This window comes from Zophobas morio, unplaced genomic scaffold (genome assembly GCF_036711695.1).
Source record: "Zophobas morio isolate AGI-343-1 ecotype UQ-CSIRO unplaced genomic scaffold, CSIRO_AGI_Zmor_V1 ptg000038l, whole genome shotgun sequence".
NCBI classification, from domain to species: domain Eukaryota; kingdom Metazoa; phylum Arthropoda; class Insecta; order Coleoptera; family Tenebrionidae; genus Zophobas; species Zophobas morio.
The window spans coordinates 277354-299609 of record NW_026972143.1 but is presented as its reverse complement, the minus strand read 5'-3'; the positions used below and the strand labels follow the sequence as shown (position 1 = coordinate 299609).

The following is a 22256-nucleotide window of genomic DNA, read 5'->3' as shown; positions in this document are numbered from 1 at the left end:
ATGTAAAAAGAACTGTTATTGATCATTTTATCTTCCACACTAAAACGAACTGAAAGAGTGACACTCCAAGACCATGTGAATGGACGACAAAAATCCTATAGATAACTTGTTGAAAGTCAGAAATAACCTGCCAACTTTCCCGTTTCATTAATGAAAGCTATCGCATGTCAATGGCACAATACGCACATGATAATAATAATAAGCAACAACATTTAATAAACATAAATTGGAAAAATTAATAATCCCCACATTCCTCAGCGCCACCGTGGCACTGCTTTCACGTTCAGCAAGTAGCCTATTAAGACCGTCATCGTAAAAACCGCTTGCGTAATGACCAAACTATCGCTTAATTGACCGTAATAGGGAACGTCGTCACATAATCGAATCAGTCAAAGCAGTTCATACTTAAACAATGTTTCGTTACCTCGTTTCTACAAATTAGCGCGCTCCGACTCGACTCGACATTAATCTCAATTTATTTTCAAAACCGATTTCGAATTAGCGCATGTGACTTATGGACTGACGCCAGTGCCAATTTACAAACCGAGCATAATAGTACACACTATTAATAATGATTAGGCTACACGCACAACCGAACGTGCAAATGAACGTGGATTAAATAAAAAAACGGCCAAATCGGGCGCAATTAAAGTGAAATTTCAACACGTCGTAACCCATTTTGTAATTGACTGACTCCCACCATCATCAACTTAACGTAATACTGTTATCCAAACAATCAATTTGTGCTAATGATGATTTACACCCAAGTGCTCAGATGCGAATCACACTCAACACGTCCGTTTATCTCGTGAATGTCACGGGAGAGCTTTGTTAATTCTTGCATCGCGACATGTGTTAACTATTCTGAGTAAATAAAAAAAAATGCTCAGGGCTCCGCCCTGAGGCTTTTTCGGTTTGTCGACTTTAGCAGCGATCTCATACTTTACCTTATTGGTGGTGTGGGAATCCCAGACGATGAGTTTACCATCTTGGGACGCTGATACGAGGTTACGACTGTCGGAACCCCAGTGCATCGCATAGATTTTCGCCAAGTGACCCCTGAGAGTGCGCCTAGTTCGCATTTGCACCCTACCGATGGGCTCAAGGCTGGCAGTCGCTTGTACCAAAGACGTATCGCACGCCGCCTTACGGGCATCCTAGAAAAACAAACGGGTTAGTTCGACGATCGTTCTTTCCGTTGTATCCGCTGTTATCGACGCGTATTTGCGGGGCTGCACTGAAATACACCGATACTGTTAGCGAATTAATTAAATTGATAAATTCCGGTGAGTTGACTTTCAAAATTTATTGCATAAAAAATGAACAAGTCTGACATATGTTCGGGAACAATAATGCGGTGGGTGTGTGATAACCAGAAAAATTAAAGTCGGTGTGAATATGACTGTATCTATTCTATATTCGTCCGTTATTAAACAAATTCACAGCCACCAGTCCACTGGTTCGTCTTAAAATATTTGTCTTTTTATTTTGTTCAGTTTTCAGTGAAACATCCCATATGTTTTTATTTTGTTCTGGAAACAAGCTAGTGACGATTTTAATCCAGGGCTCTAAAAGAGTATTTATCGCAATCTTAAGTCAACAATGACTAGTATAATCATCAAAACGTGTTTAATTACCGATAAAAAACAAAGAAGTCGATAAAACTGTAGGGTTTATTGGTTTAAAAAAAATTGCGAATTTTTAGTTTGACGGGTGTATATGATGGTTTTAGGGCCGGACTTTTTGTACAAATATGCTCATGAGACCTAAAATTTTTCGATGAGACTAAAAAATTATTCTAATTTTCTTAGGGACTGAAAATTTTGAGTCCTCAGTATTTGCTAAGATAAAACTGATTTTGGCAAATCACATACTCTCTAAGAGAAGAGAGGGTGGGTGGGAGGGGCTAGTACCTGGTAAGATAAGAGTGACTAGGCCAAGGTTATGTGTGCAAAAAATTTATTTACAGCACATTATCAACGGGAATACATTACATCGGAAGAATGTCACGTAGACATTTGTTTGATTTGAATGAGTTTATCGCCCCAAAACAGATGACTAAAATTATTCATAAGCCTCCATTGAACAAAATACTCTGAATGCTATTATTATAATTCTTACCTTATCATTATTTTATTGTTATAAAGACGAGCGTATTCTCACATTTTCCAGAAAATGGGGTGGCTCGTTCTTAATTTGATCAATAATAAAAGTCCGTTCATATTTTGCACATTTGCGAAAGAATTTATTCGGCAAACTTTTGAGACGCCGTAATCAATTTTTTGGGCTTGATAAACAGATACATTTTCATTAAAAAGTTACCATGCTTACAATAACGTCAAAACGTCAAGATTTCAAAGTATCCAGTTTTGCAATTCTTGATTTAATCCATAAAATAAATTGACTCAGTCATTAACTTTTTTCACACACCCCGTATAAGCAAATCTAAAAAATATTTATGCAGTGATATATCACAATTATGGACTCATCATACTTTGCACAATGCACATTTAAGATAGCATTTTTTTGGAAAAATTTTGGGGTGGCGTGATCAATTTGTTAGGGGGGGATGAGCAAATATATTTTGATAAAAAATTTACCAAGCCTATGATAACTTTAAAGCATCTCCAAGATTTCAAAACATTTGGTTTTGTAGTTCCTGATTAAATCAATAAAATAAATTTACGCATTAATTAATTTTTTTGAGTCACCTTGTACATGCAAATCCAAAAAATATGAATGGAATGATGATAAATTACAAGTACTGTCTCATCATACTTACGCTCCGGAAGTAAAAAACAAAATATATGAAACTAAAGAATAACTGCGGGAACAGAAAGAAAAACAACCTACAAATAGACAGAAAAGGAATAAAACTAGAATTTGAAGAAGTAGAAATGTTTATGTACTTCGGGGTGTTGGTATATCCATGGGCTCCAAAAAAAATCACAAATTTCCATAGGTTACGTGGAAAAAAGCGACTTTTTATCGATTTAGTTTATAATCAATGAAATTATCTTTTTCAATTTTCTTAAGAGCTTTACAGACAACTAGAAGAATGAAACGGCTTACGTAAATTCTCACATTACCCAAAGGTACAGTATTTCTTTAATCGAAAAAATTCCGTCACGAAATGTACAATCTACAACAATGAATTTAAATGTCATTATTGCTTATACATATAATGGGTGTACAAAATCGAAAAGTAAAAAATGTGTTTAATTCTACATAAAAAAAAGAAATTTCGTAAGAGCTTTAAAAATAACTAAAGGCATACTCAAGTCCTTAATTTCCCCAAAAGTACAAATATTCTTGACTTAAAAGGCATGCTCATGAGACCTAAAATTTTTCGATGAAGTTAAAAAGTAGAGATGTACCGACTATAGTCGGCCGACTGTTCGGCTTTGCTAAAACCGGTTAAAATTGGTTTAATTGACCGAAAATTGTGTCATGTAGATAATTTTCCGCTAGTTACGATTCTGAAATCGTCGTCATGATATCTGGTCCAATAAACACGCATAGTGAATTCAAAATTTCCAAAAATTTTCCAAAAAATTGGTTAAAGTATTGTATAAACTGACCCTGAATTGTGTTATTCTTTATTTTTGTACTGAGTTACTACAAAAAATTAAATGTTAAAATTATCCAAACAAATTTAACACATTTTTTGGAAAACAAAGGAACTTTAGTTACTCCTTTTATTAAAATAAAACAAATTTTTAAGGTAGTCAGAGAAATAGGAAAAAAAAACACTGTTCCATTTATAAACCGGTTTTAGCAAAGCCGAACAGTCGGCCGACTATAGTCGGTACATCTCTACTAAAAAGTTATTCTATTTTTATTAGGAACTGAAAATTTTGAATCTCAATATTTGCTAAGATAAAATTGATTTTGGCAAATGACATACTCTCTAAGAGAAGAGAGGGTGGGGCTAGCAGCTGCTAAGATATGAGTGATTTTGGCAAATGAGATACCCTTTAAAAAAGGAGCGGGCGGGCGGGCGGGGCTAGTACTTTCTAAGATAAAACTGATTTTGGCAAATGTGACACCCTGTAAGAAAAGAGAGGGCGGGAGGGTGGGGTTAGTAGCTGCTAAGATAAGACTGATTTTGGCAAAAGAGATCCTTCTAAAAAAATAAAGGGTGGGTGGGCGGGGTTAGTACTTGCTAAGATAAAACTGATTTTGGCAGATGACATACCCCCTAAGAAAAGAGGAGGTGCGTGGGTGGGGCTAGTAGCTGCTAAGATAAAACTGGGGGGTCGAAACCACTTTCAAATCCTTTCCAAACAGCAGTACTTTTAAGATTATTTTAAAATTTTCAAAAAAAAAAACGGGGTCCCAAAATTAACTAAAAAAAGTCAGGTCAGAATTTTCCAAAAATAAGAGCACCAAAATTCCCCAAAATTGTTTTAAATAATTTACAAAACTTTTTCCATGGGCTCCCCCCCCAAAAAAAAACCACTGCGGCACTTAAGACTTTTAAAAGCTCGTGGTGGATGTTTTTCGATTAAAGAAATATTTTACCTTTGGGAAATTTGAGAATTTACGTAAGCCATTTCATTCTTCCAGTTATCTTTAAAACGCTGTAAGAAAATTGGAGAAGGTAATTTCAGTGATTACAACTAAATCGATAGAAAGCGGCTTTTTTCCACGTAACCTATGGAAATTGTATTTTTTTATTCAGAAAATACATAGGAGTAGATTTTGCTCTTCTACATATACCGGGGGAGCTTTTAGTGTTTCGAGTACCCATGGTGTATTATTTTGGGAGAATTTGGTGTTCTATTTTTGTAAATCTTGACCTGACTTGTTTATGAGTTAATTTTGGGAGCCGTTTTTTTTAAATATGAATTTTTTTTTTTTTTTGAAAATCTTGAGGTTCTAGGTATTTCTGTTCAGAAAACTTTTGAACGTGTTTTGGAACTTCCAGTGTCTTTTCTTATAATAATTTAATTAAATTTCCTACAGAATACGTAGTTTGCTAAAATCAGTCTTATCTTAGCAGGCACTAACCCCGCCCACCCGCCCTCTCTTTTTTACAGGTTATTTCATTTGCCAAAATAAGGCTTATCTTGACAGCTACTTGTCCCGCCCACCCACCCTCTCTTTTCTTAGGGGGTATTTCATCTGCCAAAATCTGTTTTATCTTAGCAAGTACTGACCACTAACTTTTATAAAAAATGCTCAAAATATAGAAATATTACGAGCTTACTTATTGAACATCTCTTGTGTTTAGTTGGTTATGCTTTAATGGATTTTTCTTTCTTTGTTTTTGTTTATAATTTATAAATTTCTTATTAAATGTTTTTTTTGGTTTATTTATTAATGAAAAATAACAACTTGATTTATTAATCATAATACACAACGATTAATGACTACTAATGATTATTGTCCTAAAAAGAAAAAATAAATAAATAAAAGGTGGATTTCACCATCGTTACTAAGAAATCAGAAAGTAAACCGGCGGAATTCACGCATTAGGTGTGAGCAGTGTTGCCAATTTTACTTTTGTAAAATTACGTTTATTTTGTAATCTACACCATACAGAACTTTTTTGTTATTTTTTTGGGACTCCCGAAACCACCGTACATCACGCACTGAAGAGTTAATCCGCCATTTTCCAGACATCCGGTATATCTACAAGAGCAAAATTTGATTATTTTCTGAATAAAAAAAATTACACACTTCCATAATAGGTTACGTGGAAAAAAGCGACTTTTTATTGATTTAGTTCTAATCACTGAAATTACCTTTTCCAATTTTCTTAAAGAGTTTTAAAGATAACTAGAAGAATGAAATGGCTTACGTAAATTCTCAAATTTCCCAAAGGTACAATATTTCTTTAATCGAAAAACATCCATCACGAAATCTACAATCTTTTTTAGACGAGTTTACACGGCATTGTTGCTTATGTAACGGGTGCACGAAATCCAAAAGTAAAAACTGTGTTTAATTCCAGATAAAAAACTACCCCCGCCCACCCGCCCTCTCGTTTCTAAGAATATCTCATCTGCCAAAATCTCTCTTATCTTAGCACGTACTAACCCCGCCCACCCACCCTCTCTTTTCTTAGGGGGTATGTCATCTGCCAAAATCAGTTTTATCTTGTCACGTATTGATGACTAATTTTTATAAAAAATGATCAAAATATTGAAATATTACGACCTTACTTATTGAACATCTCTAGTATTTAGTTGGTTATGCTTTAATGGATTTTTCTTTTGTTGTTTTTGTTTATAATTTATAAATTTCTTATTCAATGTTTTTTTTTTTGGTTTATTTATTAATGAAAAATAACAACTTGTTTTATTAATCACAATACACAACGATTAATGACTACTTGTTATATGGTTATTGTCCTAAAAAAAAAAAAAAAAAATAAATAAAAGGTGGATTTCAGTCACCATCGTTACTAAGTAGTTATATATATAATAATTTTTTTTTGTAATCTACACCATACAAAATTTTTTTGTTATTTTTTTGGGACTCCCGAAACCACCGTACATCACGCACTGAAGAGTTAATCCGCCATTTTCTAGACACCCGGTATATCTACAAGAGCAAAATTTGATTATTTTCTGAATAAAAAAAATTACACACTTCCATAATGGGTTACGTGGAAAAAAGAGACTTTTTATTGATTTAGTTCTAATCACTGAAATTACCTTTTCCAATTTTCTCAAAGAGTTTTAAAGATAACTAGAACAATGAAATGGCTTACGTAAATTCTCAAATTTCCCAAAGGTACAATATTTCTTTAATCGAAAAACATCCATCACGAAATCTACAATCTTTCGATGAGTTTACACGTCATTGTTGCTTATGTAACGGGTGAACAAAATCCAAAAGTAAAAACTGTGTTTACTTCCAGATAAAAAACTACCCCCCCCATCCGCCCTCTCGTTTCTAAGAGTATCTCATCTGCCAAAATCTCTCTTATCTTAGCAGGTACTAACCCCGCCCACCCACCCTCTCTTTTCTTAGAAATTATGTAATTTGCCAAAATCCACAGGTTTAATCAGGCGAAAAAAAAAACCGAATTCTTATAACTTTAGGTGTGATTTTGCGTTCGAAAATTTGACAGGAGTTAGTATGGTTTCAGGGCCGGTCCGCCCAAAGGCTGCTTAGATCAGTTTTTTGATAACCAGTTAACAATAATTTAACAAATAACTACATATATTCCATTTGTTTTACAAAAACCTGTTTAAAATGTGATCAAAGAAACTGAATATTTAAATTTTTGAAATTATCTTTTCCAATTTTCTTAGAGTTTTAAAGATAACTAGAAGAATGAAATGGCTTATGTAAATTCTCAAATTTCCCAAAGGTACAGTATTTCTTTAATCAAAAAAAATCCGTCACGAAATATACAATCTTTTAATTAATTTAAATGTCATTATTGCTTATATAACGGCTGTAAAAAATCGAAAATTTGTGGGTGGGTGGGGCTAGCAGCTGCTAAGATATGAGTAATTTTGGCAAATGAGATAACCTCTGACAAAATAGGGGGCGGGTGGGCGGGCCTAGTACTTGCTAAGAAAAGACTTATTTTGGCAAATGACATACTGTCTAAGAGAAGAGAGGGTGGGTGGGTGGGACTAACAGCTGCTAAGGTATGAGTGATTTTGGCAAATGAGATACCCTCCAAAAAGGAGCGGGCGGGTGGGCGGGGCTAGTACTTGCTAAGATAAAACTGATTTTGGCAAATGTGACACCCTGTAAGAAAAGAGAGGGCGGGCGGGTGGGGTTAGTAGCTGCTAAGATAGGACTGATTTTGGCAAATGAGACCCTTCTACAACAGTAGCGGGTGGGTGGGCGGGGCTAGTTCTTGCCAAGAAAAGATTGATTTTAGCAAATGACGTAACCTCTACCAAATTTAATTAAATTATCATAAGAAAAGACACCTAGAGCGTCGAAAGCACTTTTAAATCTTTTCCAAACAGGAATATGTACTTTCAAAATTATTTTAAAATTTTCAAAAAAAAAACCGGGGTCCCAAAAATTACTCAAAAAGAGGTCAGGTCAGAATCTTCCAAAAATAGAGCACCAAAGTTCCCAAAAATTATTTTAAATAATTTACAAAAAAAAACTAAAACACTAAAAGCTCGTGATGGATGTTTTTCGATTAAAGAAATATTTTACCTTTGGGAAATTTGAGAATTTACGTAAGCCATTTCATTCTTCCAGTTATCTTTAAAACGCTTTAAGAAAATTCGAAAAGGTAATTTCAGTGATTACACTTGTAGATATATCAGGGGAGCTTTTAGTGTTTGAGTACCCATGGTGCATTATTTTGGAAGACTTTGGTATTCCATTTTTGGAAAATCTTGACCGGACTTGTTTATGAGTTAATTTTGGCCCCCAGTTTTTTGTTGAAAAATTGATTTTTTTTTTAAATCTTCTTATCTTTTAAATCAGTCTTATCATAGCAGGCACTAGCCCCGCCCACCCACCCTCTCTTTTCTTCGGGTGTATGTCATCTGCCAAAATCAGTTCTATCTTGGCAAGTACTGATGACTAACTTTTATAAAAAAATGATCAAAATATGGAAATATTGGTTACACTTTAATGGATTTTTCTTTTGTTGTTTTTGTTTATAATTTATTAAGGATCTAATGTCTTATTAAATGTTTTTTTTTTGGCTTATTTATTAATGAAAAATAACAGCTTGTTTTATTCTATAATAATGCACGACGATTAATAACTATTGGTTGTACGGTTATTGTCCTACAATCTACACCATAAAGAACGCACTGAAGACTTAATCCGCCATTTTCCAGACACCCGGTATATCTATAAGAGTAAAATCTGTTTATTTTCCGAATAAAAAAAAATACACACTTCCATAATAGGTTACGTGGAAAAAATCGACTTTTTATTGATTCAGTTGTAATCACTGAAATTACCTTTTCCAATTTTCTCAGAGTTTTAAAGATAACTAGAAGAATGAAATGGCTTACGTAAATTCTCAAATTTCCCAAAGGTACAATATTTCTTTAATCGAAAAACATCCATCACGAAATCTACAATCTTTAGACGAGTTTACACGCCATTGTTGCTTATGTAATGGGTGCACAAAATCCAAAAGTAAAAACTGTGTTTAATTCCAGATAAAAAACTAGCCCCGCCCACCCGCCCCCTCGTTTCTAAGAGTATCTCATCTGCCAAAATCTCTCTTATCTTATCAGGTATTAACCCCGCCCACCCACCCTCTCTTTTCTTAGGGGGTATGTCATCTGCCAAAACCAGTTTTATCTTGTTAAGTACTGATGACAAATTTTTATAAAAAATGAATCAAAATATGGAAATATTACGAGCTTACTTACTGAACATCTCTAGTATTTAGTTGGTTATGCTTTAATGGATTTTTCTTTCGTTGTTTTTGTTTATAATTTATAAATTTCTTATTAAATGTTTTTTTTTTTTGGTTTATTTATTAATGAAAAATAACAACTTGTTTTATTAATCATAATACACAACGATTAATGACTACTGGTTGTATGGTTATTGTGTTAAAAAAATAAATAAATAAAAGGTGGATTTCAGTCACCATCGTTACTAAGAAATCAGAAAGTAAACCGGCGGTATTCACGCATTAGGTGCGAGCAGTGTTGCCAATTTTACTTTTGTAAAATTACGTTTTTTTTTCTGTAATCTACACCATAAAGAATTTTTTTGTTATTTTTTTGGGACTCCCGAAACCACCGTACATCACGCACTGAAGAGTTAATCCGCCATTTTCCAGACACCCGGTATATCTACAAGAGCAAAATTTGATTATTTTCTGAATAAAAAAAATTACACACTTCCATAATGGGTTACGTGGAAAAAAACGACTTTTTATTGATTTAGTTCTAATCACTCCAATTACCTTTTCCAATTTTCTCAAAGAGTTTTAAAGATAACTAGAAGAATGAAATGGCTTACGTAAATTCTCAAATTTCCCAAAGGTACAATATTTCTTTAATCGAAAAACATCCATCACGAAATCTACAATCTTTAGACGAGTTTACACGGCATTGTTGCTTATGTAACGGGTGCACAAAATGCAAAAGTAAAAACTGTGTTTAATTCCAGATAAAAAACTACCCCCGCCCACCCGCCCTCTCGTTTCTAAGAGTATCTCATCTGCCAAAATCTCTCTTATCTTATCAGGTATTAACCCCGCCCACCCACCCTTTCTTTTCTTAGAAAGTATGTAATTTGCCAAAATCCACATATTTCCATGTTCTTAAGAGTTATAAAAATAACTCAAGGTTTACGTAAGTTCTTGAATTCCCCAATAACACAAAAATTTTGTAAAAAAAACAGCATGCTCACGAGCCCAAAAATTTTTTGATGAAATTAAAACGTCGTTCTATTTTTCTACGGACTTGAAAACTTCTCACTAAAAAATGATCTAGAGCCTACACTATATATCTACAAAAGCAAACCCTGTTTTATTCTGAAAAAAAAAAAAAATCGCCAATTTCCAGAGTTTACAACGTGAAAAAAGCGTCTTTTTATCGATTTAGTCGTAATCAATGAAATTACTTTTTTCAATTTTGTTAAGAGTTTTAGGATAACTAAAATAATGAAACGGCTTACGTAAACTCTCGAATTTCCCAAAGGTACAATATTTCTTTAAACGAAAAATCAACAATCTTTCAATGAATTTAAATGTCATTGTTGCTTAGTAAAGGATGCTCAAAATACAAAAAACAAATTTTTACCAATTTATAGATAATAACTAAATTTATATTTTTACAAAAACCTGTTTAACTAAACATCATTATGTTTTTGTACATTTTCTGCCGCAATAGTGAACCAGAGGCCGCACTATATAACGTACTTTCAAAATCCGAAAGCAAAATGTGCATATTTTCGTAAAAAAAAAAGATCAAACATTTTATTACTTTATTTTGTTCCCAAAACAGGCCACACCAAGCATTAGTAACGCTTTCGACCAACAACAAAATTCCCTACAACCTACAAAACGCAAACATCGCAATCTAAAATCAACAATGACAACCTGCGGTTTCCTTAAAACCAAACGTCACGTCGCCAGTCCAGGATGCCGATAATTATTTATTTATAATACGAACAAGCAAGCAACAACTTCCCGGTTCCTAGTGGCCTAGTCACCGCTTACACCGAATAGACAGCTCGCCGAACCCCGAAACCTCCTCCAAATCCCCCCCATCCCATTCCTAATTTAACTCAGGTATACACATCTCCACGTCTGGCGTCTGCCGGAAATCGAAGCCCCATTCACCCATACAGCGGCGTGTCTTCGCCGAACAATCGTATCAAGTTGGCAACCCTTCCCCCCAAATCCCACCTTGATCCTCTGCGCCCGGCGGCGACGCAGGGCGGGGTAGCGGATCAATACAACATGGCTGTCTGATAGACACCGCACGTGCGTGAATGCCTCCTGCGTGACCGGCTGCGTGCGAATAGCGCACGCAAAATGCAACGGGAGGTGCAGTCGCGGGGGCCTTGACCCCCGCCCCCGGTCGCCGATTTCGCGATTTTTCGATGCCGGCTCCGCAAGGGCTCCGCGGTCCGGCGCTATTTCCGATTTTCGCGGGTGACTCGGCGCGGGCCTTGACCCCGTCTGCCGGGTTTAATTGGGTTATGCAAGTTTGGCGTAACGCCTGTGGGAGTGAGGTTATGGCCGGAATAGGCGGGTTCGGGCGATACTTACTCTGATGGCATTTTTGAGTGTCTCGGCTTCTTGTCTCAAAGAATCCAATTCGTTCATACTGCCCAACACTCTCTATGGCACAACGAACGCCTGAAAAACAACAAACTGTGAGATAATGAACGGAGAGGAATTATTTTGTTTATCAGTAATAATGCGTTATCGAAGGGGATTTTTTTTAAATGAGGAAAGGGCCCCTTTCTTTGACGGGAAGGTTTGAAATTGTCCGTAATACCTGGCTCAATTGGGTTAATATTAAGTCCGCTACGTGGACGAGAGCAACACTCCGAATTCTACGACTTTTTATGATGCAAGGAAATTATCTATAAGTAGGCGACTGTTTCAAGATAACATAAAGTTTGCTATCTATTAGAAATGATAACGCGTTTCTGCAAACAATATATCAATATACAGAGGCTACTACGTGAAATAAAACAGTTATACTACACTAAAACGGGGTTTTTCGACTCAATTGTACCACTATTACTATTTTTTACTTAACTCATAATCATAGGATTTTTGTATAATTTTTTTCGTAGACAAGAAACAAGGTTGTTCATGTTGTAGTTTTGTAAAAAACGCCCCTTGAATTGAAGAATATTATTTCATACTGAGATTTCTGAAACGTAGGGCAAATTTGAACCTTTATTTTCTACTAATTAAATGTCACCAAAAAGTTATTGTTCTAGCGCATAAATGAAAATCCCATTCTTATTTATAATGAATTTTCCTCGCCTTTCAAGCGCAACGAACACCGCATGGATAGTGACGACTCTACGGTTACATAAAAAACAATTATTTTTCAATTATTTATTTTTCGTTTTTTTTTTTGTGATGACGTTAATTTACTGGAACGTTTTAACAAAATAAAGGCAGACGGAGACAGATACACATAGAGGGCGAGAGAAAAAAACGGGGACAAGAGGGAAAGTAAAACAAAACAAGGGAGAATGGGAGGAAGTACAAGTGGATAATCGAGAAAGCAAAAAGAAAGGGACATCACGATTTTCTTAAATCACAAGTAAAATTTGACAACAATCGGTCCAATAGTTTTGGAAATTATCTATCTAATAAAAATCGACCCAGACAGTCGGCAGACTACAGACAGACAAAACGACAGATGGAAACGTGTTATGCCTCTTACATTAGTATAACAGATTGTTATAAAATTTTAATTTTTTTTGCGAAAATCTGGATAAACAGGGTAACATATCAAGACGGATTCATAAGCTACAAATACGGTATTTATAGCATTTAAAAGAGCTAGAGAAAAGACAGAACGAGCGAGAAAAGAAAGAGAAAACGAGCCAGGAATAGAAAAACTAGCTAACAAAGAGAATACACGAGCTAGAAAAATATAGGAAACAAGCGAGAGAAAAAAGGAAAATGGGCGATAGACAAAAAGAGTGAAAACTGGTGGGAGAAAGAAAAAACGAGCCAGACAAAAAAAAAACAGAAAAGAGAGAAAGACAACCATCTAGAGCAAGATAGAAAACGAACGAGAAAACTTGAGAAAACGGGCGACAGAGAGAGTAAATGGGAGAAAGAGAGTATGAGAACTAGCGACACTGATGGGGAAAGTGGAAGAATAGAGGCAGAGGGGGAGGAGAGGAGAGCGAAAAGTACGAGAAAACGAGTGAGAGAACGAGAAAAAGCTGGTACCCAAAAAACAAAGAAAATGAGTCAGAAAAAGAGAGAACACGAGCTAGAGAAAAAAAGAGACAACGAACGAAAGAATGAAATGAAGAGAGAACGGGAATGAGGAAAAAACCGAAGAGAAAACGAACCAGAGAAATAGAAAACGAGCCAGAGAAGGAGAAAACGGGCCAGAGAAAGAGAGAAAAAAGGCAGAGAAAGAGAGAAAACAAGCCAGCGAAAGAGAAAAAAAAGAGCCAGAGAAAGAGAGAAAATGATGCAAAAAAAGAGAAAATTGGCGAGAGAAAGAACAAGAGAGGGAGAGAGAGAACGAAAACGGGAGAGAGAGAGAGAATGAAATAAAGCGAGCGCGGGAATGAGAAAAAATGACGAAAGAGTAAAAACAGTGGGAGAAAGAATGGGCCAGAGAACGAGAAAAGACGAGCCAGAGAAGGAGAGAAAACGAGCTAAAGATAGAGTGATAACCAGTAACAGAAAGAGAAAAAACAAGCGGTAGCAAAAGAGAAAACGAAATAGAGAAATACTGAAAACGAGCGTCCGAGAGAGAAAGAAAGAGGGAGAATGAGAACTAACGACATTGATGGAGAAAGTGGAAAAAAATTAAAGCGCGAGGGTGAGACAACGAGGAGAAAGAGAGAAAAAACGGGTGAAAGAAAGAGTGAAAACCAGTGGGGGGAAGAGAGAACGGGCCAGAGAAAGAGAGAAAACAAGTCAAAGAAAGGAAACGAGCCAGAGAACGAGAGAACACAAGCCAGAGAAACAGAAAAAAAGAGCGAGAGAAAAAGATAAAACGAGTCAGAGAAATAGAAAGAGTGTCCGAGAAAGAGAAAAAACGAACCAGAGAAATAGAAAACGAGGCAGTGACGGAGGGAAAACGGGCCAGAGAAAGAGAGAAAACAAGAGCCAGAGAAAGAGAAAAAAAGAGCCAAAGAGAGAAAAAGAGCAAGAAAAAGGGACAAAACAACCTAGATAAAGAGAGAAAACAAGCGCGCGAAAGAGAGATAGGTAAGAGAACGAGAGAAAACGAGCCAGAGGAAGAGAGAAAACGAGCCAAAGATAAAGTGAAAACCAGTAACAGAAAGAAGAAGAATAAGCGGGAGGAAAAGAGGAAACGAGATAGAGAAATACTGAAAACGAGCTTGCGAGAGAGAAAAAAAGAGGGAGAATGAGAACTAAGGACACTGATAGGGAAAGTGGAAAAAAATTAAAACGCGAGGGGGAGACAACGAGGAGAAAGAGAGAAAACGGGTGAAAGAAAGAGTGAAAACCAGTGGGGGGAAGAGACAACGGGCCAGAGAAAGAGAAAACAAGTCAGAGAAAAATAGGAAACGAGCCAGAGAACGAGAGAACACAAGCCAGAGAAAGAGAGAACACAATCCAGAGAAAGAGAGAACACAAGCCAGAGAAAGAGAAAACAAAGAGCCAGAGAAAAAGAGAAACCGAGTAAGAAAAATAGAAAAAGAGCCCGAGAAAGAGAAAAAACGAACCAGAGAAATACAAAACGAGGCAAAGAAGGAGAGAAAACGGGCCAGAGAAAGAGAGAAAACAAGAGCCAGAGAAAGAGAAAAAAAGAGCCAAAGAGAGAAAAAGAGCAAGAAAAAGGGAGAAAACAACCTAGATAAAGAGAGAAAACAAGCCCGCGAAAGAGAGAAAATAATCCGAGAAAGAGATAACAGGCGAGAGAGAGAAAACGAGAGGGGAAGAATGCGATAAAGCGAGCGCGGGAATGAGATAAAACGATGAAAGACCAAAAACAGTGGGAGAAAGAGAGATGGGTAAGAGAACGAGAGAAAACGAGCCAGAGGAAGAGAGAAAACGAGCAAAAGATAGAGTGAAAACCAGTTACAGAAAGAGGAAGAACAAGCAGGAGGAAAAGAGAAAACGAGATAGAGAAATACTGAAAACGAACTTGCGAGAGAAAGAGAGAGAATGAGAACTAGCGACACTGATGGGGAAAGTGGAAGAATAGAGGCCGAGGGGGGAGGAGAGGAGAGCGAAAGGTACGAGAAAACGAGTGAGAAAAAGAGAGATAACGAACGAAAGAATGAGATAAAGAGAGCGGGAATGAGGAAAAAACCGAAGAGAAAACGAACCAGAGAAATAGAAAACGAGCCAGAGAAGGAGAAAACGGGCCAGAGAAAGAAAGAAAAAAGACAGAGAAAGAGAGAAAACAAGCCAGCGAAAGAGAAAAAAAAAAACAGCCAGAGAAAGAGAGAAAATGATACAAAAAAAGAGAAAACTGGCGAGAGAGAGAACGAGAGAGGGAGACATAGAACGAGAACGGGAGAGAGAGAGAGAGAGAGAGAATGAAATAAAGCGAGCGCGGGAATGAGAAAAGTGACGAAAGAGCAAAAACAGTGGCAGAAAGAATGGGCCAGAGAACGAGAAAAAACGAGCCAGAGAAAACGAGCTAAAGATAGAGTGATAACCAGTAACAGAAAGCGAAAAAACAAGCGGTAGCAAAAGAGAAAACGAGATAAAGAAATACTGAAAACGAGCGTCCGAGAGAGAATGAAAGAGGGAGAATGAAAACTAACGACATTGATGGAGAAAGTGGAAAAAAATTAAAGCGCGAGGGGGAGACAACGAGGAGAAAGAGAGAAAACGGGTGAAAGAAAGAGTGAAAACCAGTGAGGGGAAGTGAGAACGGGCCAGAGAAAGAGAAAAAAAGAGCCAGAAAAAGGGAGAAAACGAGTCAGAGAAATAGAAGAGCCCGAGAAAGAGAGAAAACAAGCCCGAGAAAAAGAAAAAACGAACCAGAGGAATAGAAAACGAGGCAGAGGAGGGGAGAAAACGGGCCAGAGAAAGAGAGAAAACAAGAGCCAGAGAAATAGAGAAAAAGAGCAAGAAAAAGGGAGAAAACGAGAGAAAACAAGCCCGCGAAAGAAAGAAAATGATTCAGAGAAAGAGATAACTGGCGAGAGAGAGAAAACGAGAGAGAGAGAGAATGCGATAAAGAGAGCGTGGGAATGAGAAAAAAATGACGAAAGACCAAAAACAGTGGGAGAAAGAGAGATAGGCAAGAGAACGGGAGAAAACGAGCCAGAGAAGGAGAGAAAACGAGGCAAAGCTAGAGTGAAAATCAGTAACAGAAAGACGAAGAAGAAGTGGGAGGAAAAGAGAAAATGAAATAGAGAAATATTGAAAACGAGCGTGTGAGAGAAAGAGAGAGAATGAAAACTAACGACATTGAAGGGGAAAGTGGAAAAAAACGAGGAGAAAGACAGGAAACGGGCGAAAGAAAGAGTGAAAACCAGTGGGCGTGTGGAAGAGAAACGAGGCAGAGAAGGGGAGAAAACGAGGCAGAGAAGAAGAGAAAACAAGCCAAAGAAAAAAAAGAGCCAGAGAGATAAAGAGAAAGAGTGAAAATAAGCGAGTGAGTGAATGAGAACGAGGAATGAGTAAAAACCAGTGGGAGAAACACAGAACGGGCCAGAGAAAGAAAGAGGGACAATGAGAACTAAAGGCATTCATGGGGAAAGTGAAGTAAAGCGCGAGGGAGACAAAACGAGGAGAAAGGGAGAAGACGGGCGAAAGAAAGTGAAAACCATGAGGGGGAAAAGAGAAAAGGAATCATAGAAACAAGTAGCAAGCGAACAAGGGAGAAAGAGCGGAAGGAAAAATGAAAGAGAGCGCATGAGGGATGAGAACGAACAAGAGAAAAAGAGAGAACGAGAAGGGAAAGTAAAGATATTGCTGTCGAAAAAGAAAGAATAGAGGCAAAATGGGGAGAGGGTAGCCAGAACTAGAGAGTGGGGGTGAGAGCGAGAGAGAAGGAATGAGTGAAAACGAACGAGACCGAGAGAGAGGAAGACAGAAAACGAGCAAGAGACAGAATATGTGCGAACGGGAGAAAGAGTTAAAAGGTAGAAAAAAAGAAAACGAGCCACAGAAAGAGAGTGAAAACCAGTAGCAGCAAAGAAAAACGACTCGGAGAGGGAGAGCAAATGAAATAAGGGGGGAGAATGAGAACTAGAGATATTGATGGGGGAAGTGGAAGAATAGTGACAAAAGGGGAGAGGAATGAAGAGCGAGAGGTAAAAAAATGGGCCAGAGAAAAGGAGAAACCCAGCGAGAGAAAAAGAGAAAACGAGGGAAAGAATGAACAAAAACGGGTGATGGAATGAGATACAGCGAGTGAGAGAAAGAGCGAAAACTAGTGTTAGAAAGGAAATGAGGCAGAGAAAGGGAAAAATCGAACCAGAGAAATAGAAAACGAGTGAGACGGACAGACACTCAAAGGGAAATAGAGCACGTGAAAAAGGGATCAAGAGATAATGAGAGAAAGAAGGAGAACGAGGAGGAAAAGTAGAGATATTGCTAACAAAAGGGGAAGAATAAGGGCAAAAGGAGAAAGTTGAAGGGAGAAGAGAGAAGGAAACAAAAAAACAAGCAGGAAATCGAGAGAAAGGGAGAACACGAGCGATAATGCGGGAAGGAGAAAGAGAAAAGGTGCGAGAAGTAGAGACGAGCCAGAAGAAGAGAGAAAACAAACGACAGGAAGAGCGAAAACGAGCAAGAGAGTGAAAACTAGAGAAAAATAGAGAGAACGAGCAAGAGAAAATGAGAAGAAACAAGAGCGAGAAAGAGAGGAAACGAGAGAAAAACGGAAACTGAGAAAATATTGATACTATAACGTTTATTCCAGACTTCATAGATATTGATAGCGAAAGAAGAAGAATACAGATAAAAGGAGATTACGAGATTAGAGAAAAAGAGAACACGGACGTGAAGCAAAACGACATGGAGAAAAAGGAACAAGAAAAGAAAAGAGCGGAAAAGTACGAAAGAAAAGAGAGTAAAAATAGAAAAATTGATAACATAATGACAAAATAACAAAGTACATCACGTGACAGAAAAAATGAATCTATAGCACTTTTACCTAAACTTGTGTAAATTACTTAAAGTGTCGTCAAATTCACTTTAAGGATGTTACTGCCTGGGAAGTAAAAAAAGTGTAACTGTGCAGGGCCGCCAATTGCAATCAATTTTACAACAATCAAGGCCTACTCATACTACGTATATTTTCGGTCGCACGTTATATTTTAAATAAGTCGCTTAATCTTCATCAAAGTTAAAAAAAAAAAATGTCAACGCTATCTACAATAACATTTCGCCTCTCTTTTTCGCGAATTTTTTAAAATGGAACCTTGTTTTTGTTCCACCGCACAATTCGGGCACATCTAGTTACTTTCCACAAAAAAGACCAAAACCAGTCCGACTCAGCGCCTCACTGACCTAAAACCACCACGTATATTTCCGCTGCAGCAACTCTCTAAACCCACAACGCATTATTTACCCACGATTTGGTTCTTTCGCGCGAATTGGAAGAACGAGTTCCATTTAATTTAATCATTCGTTATTAGCACCTGAAAATGTTTCCATTACGGAACACCGTATCTAAAAATAGGCGCGCTTAAATTGTCTGGAAAAGTGGATACTCAATAGTTCACGAAATTGTGTTACGTGTTTGCTTTTAATAACCGTTTAGCTTAAAAATACACCGAAAACAAAGGCAATACGGCTCGGATCGCCGCACTCGAAAGCGAATCGCTCACATTCGAACTCGTGCGTGCCTGACCTACATCTGTCACCGGCGCCTGTCAGAAGCTCCTAATTCCGCGCCGTGACAATGAACATTCGTTTCGATAACTCCACCTGAATGATTGACTTATCTCCGACTATATTCTTGACGCACCAACTCGGTAAATATTTAGCTGGATTCGCACGCCGCTGCGAGGCGGCGGAGGAGGCTTAAAATATGCTGCAGGGAGACGATGCGCTTTGGGCCGAAATTCGACGGAAGTGGGTTTGAGGTACGCGGAAAGTGGACTAGTAACACGCGTAAAAGTTCATATTCAAATCGGAATTTTACTGGATGGGTGTCGCTTAAATTTAAATCGATTATGAAGAAAGTTGCGCTGCGAGGTTTCGGTTGGGGGTTTTCCGTTTTTTTATTTTTACACGGTTAGGTTGGTAGTAATCATGATACATTTGGTATTATTATGGTTGTGTACACGAAACTGAAAATATCAGACATATTTTAATAGAGAAACGCTCTGGCGGAAATGGAAGACCTACTTTTTCATATTCTACTAGCCTACGCTTCGCAACTAAAAAGCAAGACAATTTACGTTGTAACCCAGCCATGTAAGCACATGTTCTTAAAAACAGATGTGCATTAGGTAACAACAGACTATGCAGGTGTCCCACAACTGACGCCAACTTATATCGGCAAATGAACCGTAATTAGAAACGTAACGGTTTTCAGAAATAAAAGTCAAATCACCAAAGAAACGTCCAATTTTTATTTCAACTGAATTTTAATAGTTAACTGATTAAAAAATAAAATCAATGTTGGCTCATTCCAAACTGTGACAAAAGTGCGATTTAATTAGTCCACAGTTCAATTTTCTATGGCCTCTACTAACTCACATTTAATCGACCGGACGGTATTTAACCGAAAATTAATGTTACAACTTTCGACTTAAATTAAAAAACAATTACACGACAAAATAAAACTCTAGTCCGGTTAGTGTACCCACGTTAGCACCTAATTGACGTCACTTATATCAAAAACAACCAAATCGCACCTAAATTCAACTTTTATGCTTAATTCGAAGTGTTGCTGAACTTTACTTAGGGTCGTGTAAAATTGTATCTATCTCGTATTTGATGCTAAAATTTCGAAGAGTAGGACCTGTTAATTTTCATAACTGTTTGGAAATGAATGTTCCATTTTATCAAATAATTTTGCATTGTCCAAATTCACTCAAAAAATTGGTCGAAGATGACTTAGAGAGAACTTCCCTCGCCCATAATAAATGAGTTTTTCTATTACAAAATTTTCTCGGAAAATGGATTGAGCCGTTCCTGATTTAATCAACAAAACAAATTGACACATTAATTCATTTTTTTGAGCCACCAAAATCTAAAAAATATGAATGCAATGATAAATCACAAGTACAAACTCACCATATTTGTACATTTCGGGTAGATTTAGGAATTTAACTCGTTACAATGGATACATCTTTAAATTTCGCAAGTGTTTACAAGACTATTAGGGGCAAACTCAGTTTTCTCTTAACAAGTACCAGGCCCGCCCACCCACCCACTATTTCCCAGAAGGTTTGTCATTTGATGAAATAAGTCTTGTTAGCAAGTACTAACCTCGCCCACCCACCCTTTACTTTCTTAGAGAGTAGGTGATTTGCAAAAATCAGTCTTATTTTACCAAGTTCTGGCCCCACCCACCCACCCCTATTTTCTCAGGGAATATGGAGTTTGCCAAAATCAGTCTTATCTGATCAAGTACTAGCCCCGCCCACCCACCCCTGTTTTCTCAGAGAATATGGCGTTTGCCAAAATCGGTCTTATCTTAGCAAATAGTAACCCCACCCACCCGCCTTCTCTTTTCTTAGAGGATATGTAATTAGACTTATGTTAGCAAATGACATATTCTCTGAGAAAATAGGGGTGGGTGGGCGGGGCTAGTGCTTGCTTGATTTTGCCAAACGCCATATACTCTGAGAAAATAGAGGGTGGGTGGGTGGGGCTAGTACTTGTTCAGATAAGACTGATTTTGGCAAACGCCATATTCCCTGAAAAAATACGGGTGGGTGGGCGGGGCTAGTACTTGCTCAGATAAGACTGATTTTGCCAAACGCCATATCCTCTGAGAAAATAGAGGGTGGGTGGGTGGGGCTAGTACTTGCTAAGATAAGACTGATTTTTTTTGGCCAATGCCATACCCTCTGAGAAAAATATGGGGCGGTGGGCGGGGCTAGCACTCGCTAAAATAAGACTGATTTTACCCCTATTAAACTTGTAAAAACATGTTAAATTTAAAAGGTGTTAAATTACAAATTTTCATTGTAACGAATTAAAAATCTGATTGGATGTTTATTTTTTAACAATTCACTCATTAATTTTTTGTGGCACCTTGTGTAAGCAAATTTAAAAAAATATTAACACAGTGATAAATGAAAGTATAGGTTCATCATATTTTGCATATTTAAGGATTAATTCAGCACTATTTTGAGCTGACGTCATCAATTTTTCTGAGGGGATAAGCAAAGATTCAAAACAAATTGCAAAATATTGTTTTATAATTTTGATTTTTTCCCAAAAATCTGGACGTTTCAGGTAAAAAATTTAAAAGCCATTTGCTATGTGCAATTTTGACGTCATCGCATTAGTGGTGCGGATGATTAGACAAATTTTGGTTAGCGTTTTACCATCTACATCATATACCTAATATAAGTACAAAATTTGACAAGAATCGGTCCAGTACTTTCGGAGATTATCTGTCCAATAAAAATCCGTGACGGCAAACAGACCGACAGACAGACAGACGGAAACGGGAGACCTATTTCTTCGTCCTGTCAAGGCCTTGAAAGGTCGGAAAACGTAAAAGTAGAGAGTCGGCCGACGGACTGGATTACAATACTTCCTTCGTTTGTGCTCGGAAAGTAAAAATCATCATATTTTGCACATTTCGGGTAGTTTTAAGAAGTTAACTCGTTACAATGGAAATTTGTAAATTTCAAATTCTTACGAGATTATTAGGGGCAAAATCAGTTTTCTCTTAACAACTACTACGCCCGTCTACCCGGGCCCTTATTTTCTCAGAGGGTATGTCGTTTGCCGAAATAAACCTTATCTTAGCAAATACTAACCCCGTCCACCCACCCTTTCCTTTCTTAGAGGGTATTTCGTTTGCCAAAATCAGTCTTATCTTACCAAGTCCTAGCCCCACCCACCCGCCCACTCTTTTCTCAAGAGGATATGTCATCTGCCGAAATAAGTCTTATCTTAGCAAGTACTAACCCGCCCACCCACCCATTTTTTCTCAGAGGGTAGTACTTGCTAAGATAAGTCTTATTTTGCCAAATGACATATTCTCTGAGAAAATACG

General features: G+C 37.2%; 2 protein-coding genes across 3 annotated transcripts in view; one reads left to right on the top strand and one right to left on the bottom strand.

The window, feature by feature from the left end:
* The window catches only part of LOC135139895 (guanine nucleotide-binding protein subunit beta-1), a 44779-nt gene that overhangs the window by 16480 nt on the left and 6043 nt on the right, over positions 1 to 22256 (bottom strand). The window contains exons 1-3 of one of the 2 annotated variants that reach the window (XM_064070258.1): positions 11919 to 12008; positions 11687 to 11776; positions 948 to 1157 (exon numbers count right to left, since the gene is read on the bottom strand). In XM_064070258.1, the coding sequence (XP_063926328.1) occupies positions 948 to 1157; positions 11687 to 11743 (267 nt within the window). In that variant the 5' untranslated portion in view covers positions 11744 to 11776; positions 11919 to 12008. Of the gene's footprint in view, positions 1 to 947; positions 1158 to 11686; positions 11777 to 11918; positions 12009 to 22256 lie in introns of those variants that run through there. The other variant, XM_064070257.1, reaches the window with a different exon arrangement.
* LOC135139918 (histone-lysine N-methyltransferase, H3 lysine-79 specific-like) lies at positions 14505 to 15649 on the top strand. Its single transcript, XM_064070285.1, has 4 exons — positions 14505 to 14532; positions 14611 to 14782; positions 14830 to 15015; positions 15262 to 15649. Exons 1-4 carry the CDS (start codon positions 14505 to 14507, stop codon positions 15647 to 15649), a joined length of 774 nt encoding a protein of 257 aa, XP_063926355.1.

What these genes read in the sequence shown, in the direction of transcription:
- LOC135139918 (XM_064070285.1), top strand. Translation starts at nt 14,505, where the DNA reads ATGAGAACTAAGGACACTGATAGGGAAA. An exon ending in TAAGGACACTGATAGGGAAA is followed by an intron (nt 14,533 to 14,610) that starts GTGGAAAAAAAT and finishes AGTGAAAACCAG; the next exon opens with TGGGGGGAAGAGACAACGGG. An exon ending in CAGAGAAAAAGAGAAACCGA is followed by an intron (nt 14,783 to 14,829) that starts GTAAGAAAAATA and finishes AAAACGAACCAG; the next exon opens with AGAAATACAAAACGAGGCAA.